This window comes from Neoarius graeffei, chromosome 7 (genome assembly GCF_027579695.1).
Source record: "Neoarius graeffei isolate fNeoGra1 chromosome 7, fNeoGra1.pri, whole genome shotgun sequence".
NCBI classification, from domain to species: Eukaryota; Metazoa; Chordata; class Actinopteri; order Siluriformes; family Ariidae; genus Neoarius; species Neoarius graeffei.
This window is the reverse complement of record NC_083575.1, coordinates 68650096-68662528: the sequence shown is the minus strand read 5'-3', so window position 1 is coordinate 68662528 and position 12433 is coordinate 68650096. Positions and strand designations below refer to the sequence as shown.

The window sequence follows — 12433 nt, the reverse complement described above, 5'->3', positions numbered from 1 at the left end:
TGAACACAGCAAAAATGTTCTGCCCATCTGTAAATCTGGTCTTCTTTCACCATGATTGTCCTCTGTTCCATGTCCTTGATGTGTGTTTCAGGTTTGCCATACTTGCCTGACAGCTTTCTGTTGATGTCGTAAAGCCGTTTCATGTTGCCACTTCCTGCTGCTTTCTCCCCTTCTTCCTTTAGGCTGTTTATGAAATTTCATTTGTCTGTCTTGATGTTTCTCTTTGTCTCCCTGTTGTCTTTGGCATATTCTTCTTGAGCCCTTGCTTTTGAAGCTCTTGTGTGGCTGTTGTTCACTGCTGACTTCCTCAGCTTCCTCACTTCAGTCTTCCTTTATGTCTCTGCTGATATCCATTCCTTGTGTTGGTGTTTTCTTCAGCCAACTACTTCTTCACATGTTGATGTCAGCATGTTTTTGGTGTTCTTCCACTGGAGTTACATGGTGGCCTCATCCTCCAACAGTTCTTGCAGTTCCTGCAATATTTGGGACTTGTTGTAGGGTTTCAGTCTGTATTCTTCTCACACTAAGATGTCTCTCTGAAGGCCTACATTGTACTGCTGTCTCTTTGCTCTTGTTTCCATCCAGTTCTTCTTCAGCTTTAGCTTAACAATCAGCAGGTGGGGGTCTGATGCGACATCAGCGCCTCTTTTCACTTGCACGTCCTGAAGAGATCTTCTAAACTTCTTGCTGATACAGATATGGTTGATTTGGTTTGCTGTGGCATGCTCTGGTGGTACTCATGTTGCCATAAGGAGCCTCTTGTTAGGGAAAATACTTCCTCCAATGGCAAGTTTATTCAGGGCACAGGTATCTATAAATATCTCTCCATTTTTTCATCTCTCCCAGTCCATGTGTTCACATCACTTCTTCATAGCCAGTGTTGTCTCCAGTCTTGTTGCTCTAGTCTTGTGTTTCTGGTCAGATAAAGGGTACTTGGTCCTGCAGCTTCCAAGGACCTGCATCTTAGTTTCACCACATGACATCATAAGCATCGGAAATGATGAAGGCCCTTTCTTTCCTAGGACAGAGGTCTCTGTTTTCTCCTGTTGCTATTTCTGCAGTGAAGGAAGTTTTTGTGGGATAGGGGTGCTAATCCTACACCCAACCCCAAACCTGAAGGAAAGGGGGTTGTTCTTTGTCCGGCCTCTACTCTTTGACCTGTCAAGCATTCATTAAGTCAAAAGTTATAAGTTATATTCTAAAATTCATATTCCATATATAATGGCCATTGTATATTCTTGTTTGAAATCTTTTTTTTTCCTTCATTGTTACAAGCTATGTTGGTCTAAGAAGTCATTTAACAATAATTAAAAAATAAAATTGTACTAAAATATGGAACCTTTGAAATAAAGTGTTTAAACTGATAAGTAAATGTTAATACATTATATAAATGTAATAAATTTATGTATTTTAAGTTTTATGCAATAATTTATTTATTGGTCATTAATTAATCATGGATCATTAAGGTACAAACTATTGTATGTATTATTTTCTTATACTGTAGATACTTAATTACTGAAGTTTAAATGAAAGTTTTACCAACTAGAACAAGACAATTTTACACTTGAACGGAATAATAAATGTCTACAAAGAGGATTAATAATCCTGTATTTGTTTAATTATATTTTGATAACTAGACAAATTCAACTACATTTGGGAAATTTTCACTTGATATATTTTTTTGTGGTGCCAGACTTTTGCCTTGCTGTAACCATTATAAGCTTCCAATATTCTACATGGATACAGTAACAGTCTGGAAGATTAGTGAAATATTAATAGAGATCTTATAGATAGAGATGCTATATATTTACTGGATTATTATTATTATTCTAAAATTCCAACTGAAGTATGAAAGAAGAGAGAACTGGTCCACGGTCATTGTTATAATTTGGCTCATAGTACGAATAGGCCAAGCAAGTGGTCACATTCCTGTGTGTGTGTGTGTGTGTGTGTGTGTGTGTGTGTTATTCACAGTGATGAAGAGGAAGTGCGTAAGTCTGTGTCGGAGCTGGCCAACAGCAGGACAGACTCTGCATCCCACACTCTGAAGAGGATTACTAGTGGTGGGGCTCCTCTAGTGGCTCTCGCTCAACAGTCCAACAGTCAGGTCTACAAGAAAGGCTTCCTCGTGCGCAAAGTTCATGCCGACCCTGATGGCAAGAGGAGTATGTTGCCCTCCTCTGGCATGACTTTTCATAATCATGCATTCATCACAGAACTAATAATAATGTGGGAACTGAAGAATCAGTTCATGACTGGTACAATACCAGTCAATAGTTTGGACACACCTACTTATTCATAGGTGTTTCTGTATTTTGACTTTTTTCTACATTGTAGAACAATACTGAAAACATCAAAACTATGAAATAACATATTGAACGTGTATGGAATTATATGTTTTTTAAAAAAGTGTTAAAAACAAAATGTGTTTCATATTTTAGATTCTTCAAAGTAGCCACCGTTTACCTTGATGCGCTTTACACACTATTGGCATTATCTTAACCAGCTTCATGAGGTAATCACCTGGAATGCTTTTCAATTAACAGCTATGTCTCGTCAAAAGTTAATTAGTGCAATTTCTTGTTTTCTTAATGTATTTGAGCTCAAACAGTAAATAGTAAAAATACAGTAAATAGCCCTATTCCACACCACAACTGTCAAAGTCCCTTCCCACGCCATGTGGCACATAGGGCAGCGCCGATCTCCATAGCCCTCGGCCTCTTGCCTATTACATAGCTAGGGTTACAGTGGGGGGCTAGTCCTCTGGTAACTGCGAGAGTTTGACTCCCCACTCGCATCTGTATTGCAGCGTGCCTTGCCAGACGGTACCATTTTTATGATGGTCTTTGGTATGACCCGACCGTGAGTAGAACTCGTGATCTCCCAATCGAGAGCCAGACACACTAACCACTAGGCCAACTCGTGGTATATACCACAGCTGTAGTAATCCGTATTATGTCAAGAACCGCTCAACTCAGTAAAGAGAAACGACATCCATCATTACTTTAAGACATGAAGTGACTTTTAATTAATAAAAATAAAGAAAAACCACTGAATTAGAAGGTGTGTCCAAACTTTTGACTGGTACTGTGTTTTTATATATGTATACACACACATATAACATTTTATGCATTTTCTCTTTTAATTATACCAACTTATTCTCACAGCGCCTCGAGGTAAGAGAGGATGGAAAACATTTTATGCCATCCTGAAAGGACTGGTCCTTTATTTGCAAAAGGTAACCTTAACACCTGTTCATTTGAGGAAATACTCCAAGGCTTTTTTTCTTAATATTAATTGTAATATTAACCTAATCCACTGCATCTATAGTGTACATGCAATTACTACAAAACAATAAAAAGCAAAAAACATACAGACATTTAACAGTTATTCCACGAAATTGAGTCGTACATGAGCTGATAGCTGACGAGGTGCGTAGCACCGAGTTGACTATAAGCCATGTACGATGAGACTGAGTAGAATAATTGTTTTATTCTATCCACATTCACTGGATTTTGAGAAACAGAGCATTTTTATTTTTTGCAAATTTGAGAAATAAAGCTTTATACAAAACATCCAACAAAATCATTTCCGCTTAGAATGTAAACAAACCAGTAAAATGACAGGAGCAATTTGTGAAAAATGCTATAATAATAATTCTTGAAAAATAAAAAGCTATGTTCTTACCATCAAATACTTTTATTCCATATTTTGTTGCTTTTTTTGCATTTTGGGGGGTTTTCTTCTTCTTTAGGGTTTTTTTGGCGGTTGGCAAACCAACATAAAGGTGCATTACCATCACCGACTGGGCTGGAGCGTGGAACAGGTGATACTAGGGGAAATAAAACAAAAAAACATTCTTTTAGCTATTTATGTTTCTTTTAAATACTTGATAACAATTGTTGGGGTTTTGTTTTGAGTAGAGTTTTTATTTCGTCCTTGGTTGGTTCAGCAACACGCTCAGCCATTTTGTTTTTCTCTACTCATGGTACAGTGCTTTGCAAAAGTATTCATCCCCTTTAGTGTTTGTCCTGTTTTGTTGCATTACAAGCTGGAATTAAAATGGATTTTTGGAGGGTTAGCACCATTTGATTTACACAACATGCCTACCAGGCGGCACGGTGGTGTAGTGGTTAGCGCTGTCGCCTCACAGCAAGAAGGTCCGGGTTCGAGCCCTGTGGCCGGCGAGGGCCTTTCTGTGCGGAGTTTGCATGTTCTCCCCGTGTCCGCGTGGGTTTCCTCCAGGTGCTCCGGTTTCCCCCACAGTCCAAAGACATGCAGGTTAGGTTAACTGGTGGCTCTAAATTGACCGTGAGTGTGAATGGTTGTCTATGTGTCAGTTCTGCGATGACCTGGCGACTTGTCCAGGGTGTACCCCGCCTTTCGCTTGTAGTCAGCTGGGATAGGCTCCAGCTTGCCTGCGACCCTGTAGAACAGGATAAAGCAGCTAGAGATAATGAGATGAGATGAGAACATGCCTACCACTTTAAAGGTGCACATTGTTGTTTTTTTTATTGTGACACAAACAATAATTAAGATGTAAAACAGAAATCTGGAGTGTGCATAAGTATCCCTCCCTCTCAAAAAAAAAAGTCAATACTTTGTAGAGCCACCGTTGGCTACAATTACAGCTACAAGTCTCTTGGAGTATGTCTCTATTAGCTTAGCACATCTAGCCACTGGGATTTTTGCCCATTCTTCAAGGCCAAACTGCTCCAACTCCTTCAAGTTAGATGGGTTACGTTGGTGTACAGCAATCTTTAAGTTATGCCACAGATTCTCAATTGGATTGAGGTCTGGGCTTTGATTAGGCCATTCCAAGATATTTAAATGTTTCCCTTTAAACCACTCCAGTGTAGCTTTAGCAGTATGTTTAGGGTCATTGTCCTGCTGCAATGTGAACCTTCATCCCAGTCTCAAACCTCTGGCTGACTCAAACAGGTTTTCCTCCAGAATTGCCCTGTATTTAGTACCATCCAGCTTTCCTTCAATCCTGACTAGCTTTCCTGTCCCTGCAGATGAAAAACATCCCCACAGCATGATGCTGCCACTACCAGGTAGGGATGGTGTTCTCAGTGTGTTGGGTGTTGGGTTTGCACCACACATGGCATTTCCCATGATGGCTAAGAAGTAAAATTTTTGTCTCATTTGACCAGAGAATCTTCTTCCATGTGTTCGGAGAGTCTGCCACATGCTGTTGGGCAAACTCCAAACGTATTTTCTTCAGCAATTACTTTTTTTTTTCTGGCCACTCTTCCATAAAGCCCCACTCTGTGGAGTGTATGGCTTAAAGTGGTCCTGTGGACAGGTCCTCCCATCTCCACTGTGGATCTTTGCAGCTCCTTCAGTGTTATAGTTGGTGTCTTTGTTGCATCTCTGATTAATGCCTTCCTTGCCCGGTCTGTGAGTTTTGGTGGGCAGCCTTCTCTTGTCAGGTTTGTAGTGGTGACATATTCTTTCCATTTTGCTATAATGGATTTAATGGCGCTCCCTGGGATATTCAAAGTTTGGGATTTTTTTTTTTTATAACCCAACCCTGATCTATGCATCTCCACAACTTTGTCTCTGACCTGTTTGGAGTGCTCCTTGGTTTTCATGTTCATATCTTTGTAGTAGAGTAGCCAATCAGAGTGCGCACTTGCTCATATCCAGTAAATGTGGATAGAATAAAACAGAATATCTTCCCAAATTTTACATATTTTTATCCAAATATCCATTACAGAAAAATATATTCTGCTGACATGCCTCTGTCCTAAATGTTCACATCTTTCTCTGCTCTGATTGGCTTTCAGAGTGAATATGGCACTCATAAGCAGCTGTCTGATGAGGATCTGAAGAACGCTGTGTCTATCCACCACTCTCTAGCTATGAAGGCAGCAGACTACAGCAAGAGACCCAACGTGTTTTACCTGCGCACTGCTGACTGGAGGGTCTTCCTGTTCCAGGCCCCGTAAGTCTTCCACCATGTGTGCATAAATAAACTGTGTGTATTGTGTAGGTATTCTCCTAACACACAAATATCAGTTCCAAGAAAGAAGTGTACGGTAAAACCTGTATTGCTTGAGGGGATATGCATACTATAATATATGCTGAACTTAAAATGCAGTAGTGTTGAAACCATGGTGTAGGAGAACCGCTGGCTAGGAATGAGAATGGATTTGCAAAACTTCCCAAGTATATTGAAGTTATTTATATCACAGTGCTGAGCACGCCATCGTTGTTCCAATGTCACCCCTCTGCTTGCGACCTGCACTGGCTACCTATCACAGCTCATATCAAATTTAAGACACTGGTGCTAGCTTACCAGGCTGTCAAGGGGTTAGGGCCGGTATACAACCCCGATTCCAAAAAAGTTGGGACAAAGTACAATTTGTAAATAAAAACAGAATGCAATGATGTGGAAGTTTCAAAATTCCATATTTTATTCAGAATAGAACATAGATGACATATCAAATGTTTAAACTGAGAAAATGTATCATTTAAAGAGTAAAATTAGGTGATTTTAAATTTCATGACAACACCACATCTCAAAAAAGTTGGGACAAGGCCATGTTTACCACTGTGAGACATCCCCTTTTCTCTTTACAACAGTCTGTAAACGTCTGGGGACTGAGGAGACAAGTTGCTCAAGTTTAGGGATAGGAATGTTAACCCATTTTTGTCTAATGTAGGATTCTAGTTGCTCAACTGTCTTCAGTCTTTTTTGTCGTATCTTCCGTTTTATGATGCGCCAAATGTTTTCTATGGGTGAAAGATCTGGACTGCAGGCTGGCCAGTTCAGTACCCGGACCCTTCTTCTACGCAGCCATGATGCTGTAATTGATGCAGTATGTGGTTTGGCATTGTCATGTTGGAAAATGCAAGGTCTTCCCTGAAAGAGACGTCGTCTGGATGGGAGCATATGTTGCTCTAGAACCTGGATATACCTTTCAGCATTGATGGTGTCTTTCCAGATGTGTAAGCTGCCCATGCCACACGCACTAATGCAACCCCATACCATCAGAGATGCAGGCTTCTGAACTGAGCGCTGATAACAACTTGGGTCGTCCTTCTCCTCTTTAGTCCGAATGACACGGCGTCCCTGATTTCCATAAAGAACTTCAAATTTTGATTCGTCTGACCACAGAACAGTTTTCCACTTTGCCACAGTCCATTTTAAATGAGCCTTGGCCCAGAGAAGACGTCTGCATTTCTGGATCATGTTTAGATACGGCTTCTTCTTTGAACTATAGAGTTTTAGCTGGCAACGGCGGATGGCATGGTGAATTGTGTTCACAGATAATGTTCTCTGGAAATATTCCTGAGCCCATTTTGTGATTTCCAATACAGAAGCATGCCTGTATGTGATGCAGTGCCGTCTAAGGGCCCGAAGATCACGGGCACCCAGTATGGTTTTCCGGCCTTGACCCTTACGCACAGAGATTCTTCCAGATTCTCTGAATCTTTTGATGATATTATGCACTGTAGATGATGATATGTTCAAACTCTTTGCAATTTTACACTGTCGAACTCCTTTCTGATATTGCTCCACTATTTGTCGGCGCAGAATTAGGGGGATTGGTGATCCTCTTCCCATCTTTACTTCTGAGAGCCGCTGCCACTCCAAGATGCTCTTTTTATACCCAGTCATGTTAATGACCTATTGCCAATTGACCTAATGAGTTGCAATTTGGTCCTCCAGCTGTTTCTTTTTTGTACCTTTAACTTTTCCAGCCTCTTATTGCCCCTGTCCCAACTTTTTTGAGATGTGTTGCTGTCATGAAATTTCAAATGAGCCAATATTTGGCATGAAATTTCAAAATGTCTCACTTTCGACATTTGATATGTTGTCTATGTTCTATTGTGAATACAATATCAGTTTTTGAGATGTGTAAATTATTGCATTCTGTTTTTATTTACAATTTGTACTTTGTCCCAACTTTTTTGGAATCGGGGTTGTACATCCAGAGTTTGATTTGCCCCTACATGCCAGCCAGATCCCTATGCTCTGCTACTACTGGTTGCCCGGTCCCTCCTCCTCTCCACTCCTGCCCAGCCTGTTGTCTGTCCTGGTTCCCCGTTGGTGTAATAACCTTTCCATTGAGATCAGAACTGCCGACTCCCTGCCCACCTTCAAGCACAGACTGAAGAGTCACCTCTTCAGGCTGCACCTTTCCCCTTCTTCCCTGCCTACTGCGTCACTGCGTTTTGGTTGAGACCAACCCAGGCTGTGTACTGTCTAGCTTGGGGTTAGCTGTTTTGAGTTCTATTTAGTTGTACTTTGTATGGTTGGTTTGTTTCCTTGGCTGTTTGAGTATTCGTACTTCAACAGCATATTACACTAAGTATTGCTGTCATTTGTTCAGTTGGCACTAGAACTTTGTTGTCGAGAAGTTCAGCACTTCATGTAGCTGACTTTTGCACTTGTTGTACAGTGGTGCTTGAAAGTTTGTGAACCCTTTAGAATTTTCTATATTTCTGCATAAATATGACCTAAAACAACATGAGATTTTCACACAAGTCCTAAAAGTAGATAAAGAGAACCCAGTTAAACAAATGAGACAAAAATATTATACTTGGTCATTTATTTATTGAGGAAAATGATCCAATATTACATCTCTGTGAGTGGCAAAAGTATGTGAACCTTTGCTTTCAGCATCTGGTGTGACCCCCTTGTGCAGCAATAACCTGCAACTAAACGTTTCCGGTAACTGTTGATCAATCCTGCACACCGGCTTGGAGGAATTTTAGCCCATTCCTCCATACAGAACAGCTTCAACTCTGGGATGTTGGTGAGTTTCCTCACATGAACTGCTCGCTTCAGGTCCTTCCACAACATTTCGATTAGATTAAGGTCAGGACTTTGACTTGGCCATTCCAAAACATTAACTTTATTCTTCTTGAACCATTCTTTGGTAGAACGACTTATGTGCTTCGGGTTGTCTTGCTGCATGACCCACCTTCTCTTGAGATTCAGTTCATGGACAGATGTTCTGACATTTTCCTTTAGAATTCACTGGTATAATTCAGAATTCATTGTTCCATCAATGATGGCAAGCCATCCTGGCCCAGATGCATCAAAACAGGCTCAAACCATAATACTACCACCACCATGTTTCACAGATGGGATAAGATTCTTATGCTGGAATGCAGTGTTTTCCTTTCTCCAAACATAACGCTTCTCATTTAAATCAAAAAGTTACCCTTGGGTCCTTTGTGACCTCGCCGACTATTACACTCCTTGTATTACACATTATTACACGCCTTGCTCTTGGAGTGATCTTTGTTGGTCGACCACTCCTGGGGAGGGTAACAATGGTTTTGAATTTCTTCCATTTGTACACAATCTGTCTGACTGTGGATTGGTGGAGTCCAAACTCTTTCGAGATGGTTTTGTAACCTTTTCCAGCCTGATGAGCATCAACAACGCTTTTTCTGAGGTCCTCAGAAATCTCCTTTGTTCATGCCATGATACACTTCCACAAACATGTGTTGTGAAGATCAGACTTTGATAGATCCCTGTTCTTTAAATAAAACAGGGTGCCCACTCACACCTGATTGTCATCTGACTCTAATTTCACCTTCAAATTAACTGCTAATCCTAGAGGTTCACATACTTTTGCCACTCACAGATCTGTAATATTGGATCATTTTCCTCAATAAATAAATGACCAAGTATAACATTTTTGTCTCATTTGTTTAACTGGGTTCTCTTTATCTACTTTTAGGACTTGTGTGAAAATCTGATGATGTTTTAGGTCATACTGTATTTATGCAGAAATATATAGAACATTCTAAAGGTTTCACAAACTTTCAAGCACCACTGTACGTCACTCTGGAAAATAGCGTCTGCTAAATGCCATGCCATGTAATGTAATTTTGAATTCATAATTCTGATAATCAGAAAGTGTTGATTAATTTTCTGTAATATCAACTCTGACAGTAGTGCCAGCCACAAGGCAAATCACAGGTTTATATTAATGAGCTGATTCAAATACATGATCGTTTCCATAGTAACAGCTATTTCAGAGGGACTTGTATGGCAGATGCTTCACATAAACAAAACAACAACAACAAAAAAAAGTGAAGTTTTCTGTGAGGAGCTTTTGGATCAAGGGCGGCTTCTCTGTAACATGACACTGAAAATAAGGAGTCATTTTTGGGAGCTTATTGCTCATTCCAAATTACAAACACACACGTAAACACTCCATGCCCTGACTTCTGGGTGTTGATTAAATGCAGAGCTCACAGTGGCCTCATCAGAGAGCTCCACCCAGATGGATGTTCTGTCATGTGGCTCTCAGGGGAATTGATCCTCTCCAGCCTGAGAGTCTGGCCTAGATAATTCTACTGAAACGCTCGTGCAGAAACACTTGTATTCGAGAGAAATGTAGTCATGCACACTCGGAAATATATACTTGTGTAGTTTCAGGTTCCTGGCCAACATGAATGCTTCAGTTTATATTTGTTTTGGTCTCGTGCTCTTGTGATCTTTTTAATTTTCCAGACCTGTCTGGAGTGTTTTATAGTGATTTAGAGTTCACACCCAGATTCTGGGCCCATTCATGGGAGGGTATCAGTATAGGATGTGTGTTTTCACAAAGATAAATGAAAGTGAAATAATTGCGCTTCTCTAAATACATAATTGCACTTCACTTTGTCAAAAAAAAGAAAAGAAAGTCATGCCCATTTGCAGAACGAGCGACCGTACAGTAGGTCTGAATCTTTCTTGCTTAAAGCATGTTGGGTCCCATTACCAGCCTCCACACTGTAATGAACAGCCACTATTCCTGTGTGTGATGACACTTTTGAGGATATTTTTTATACATGCAGATTGAGGGCCCGTTTACACGAGGACGCTGTCGGGTAAAAACGACTAAATATTTTATTGGAAGTGCCTTTCGTCTACACGGGGACGGCGTTTCCGAGGCTGAAAAACGGAAAAAATTGAAAACGCCTTCCAGAGTGGATAAGTTAAAAACAGCCCCCGTTGCATATCCGTCTAAACTACCCAATACACGAAACTCTGCTCGGATCTGCTCACGTCGGGTACGCGTTTACGTCATACACATGTCATATACTGTACATGCCAGCCCGGGAAGTAAGAAAGTAAGTAAAAAAGTAAGAGCATGTCTGATTACATCGATCCAACGGACCTTCAAGCTGCTCTGGCAGCTTTAATAAACGTCCAGGAGTCCTTCGAACATCTATACCGAATCTGCACATATACCGTTAATGAACAGAGGCGGGTATAGTATGCTCTTACTTTTTTACTTACCATAGCCAGAGTAGTCAAAGTTTTCGCGGCGCAGATGTCCAGATCAGACAAGACGGAAGACGTTGCGCATGCGTGCAAACATAGCGGAGGTCTTTCACAGCACCACCTAGCCGCCTGGCATGCACGTCCAATTGAATTCCACACATTTATGCGTCACCGTATAGACGCAGATTTCCTCCTTGAAAACGGTCGTGTAGACGCGGAAAAAAGTGAGAACGAAAACGGACTTTTGCGTTTTTGTTTCAGACCGTCCCCGTGTAAAGTGGGCCTGAGACACGAGTTAGCTTTCAGTTCAAGCCCTCGCACCATGAAAGCCATGCCATTATAGTAACTCCACTTCAGTTTTGTGAAATCATGTTCATGAAAACACAGCATAGTTCTGTAACCTGGTATTACATGCATATCTAAAACTTGGAACAGGACGTAATGTGAAAAGTCGACCTAATTATACTTTTTGACACCTGGCCGGAGGAAAAGATCACACCCCAGTGCACTTTTAGCAAAACCCCAGGCTGAAAGTTCTGCTTTGTGATTAAAAAAAAAAACAAAAAACACTTTCACACCAGATATGCTGAACTCTGAGTAAAATGTGTCAAACTCTTAGGAAACACAGGTTCAGTCTTGGGAAAGTGTAAAAATACCTGTAATCCTCCTCAGTCTTGAGGTGAACGTGTTACATACATACCAGGTTTACTACTGAACTCTGCTGTGCTTCATTTATGTCAGTTCCTATTTGTTATATTGCTTAAAATAAAACAGTACAGTGCAACATAAGCCATCTGTCATCACAACCTGGAGTCAATGTAGTACTTATCTTTTCTTCATTCCCTGTGAGCTGCTCTCTTTTCTCTCTCAGCAATGCGGAACAGATGCAGTCCTGGATCACGCGCATCAACACAGTGGCAGCCATGTTCTCCGCCCCTCCCTTCCCAGCAGCCATAGGCTCGCAGAAGAAATTCATCCGACCTCTTCTGCCAGGCTCCACCACCAAACTGTCCCAGGTACTTAACGTTCTTGATACCCTCGTCTGTTAACTTCTTCTAATATTGTATCCCACCCACCAACCAATCCACTGATCAGGAAATGTGTGTAAATTTGACACATTGAATACATTAGTTCAGCATGTTAGCCAAAAGTTCATTTCAGTAAAATGAGAGAGGCAAGATAAATTTGTGA

The 12433-nt window shown here is 40.8% G+C and overlaps 1 protein-coding gene across 1 annotated transcript in view; it reads left to right on the top strand.

Moving 5' to 3' along the window:
* psda (pleckstrin and Sec7 domain containing a) overlaps window positions 1-12433 on the top strand; it is a 63747-nt gene that overhangs the window by 40501 nt on the left and 10813 nt on the right. Inside the window, exons 8-11 of the mRNA XM_060924827.1 lie at window positions 1975-2165; window positions 3168-3238; window positions 5793-5950; window positions 12114-12258. Coding sequence (XP_060780810.1) covers window positions 1975-2165; window positions 3168-3238; window positions 5793-5950; window positions 12114-12258 — 565 coding nt within the window. The remainder of the gene's footprint in view (window positions 1-1974; window positions 2166-3167; window positions 3239-5792; window positions 5951-12113; window positions 12259-12433) is intronic.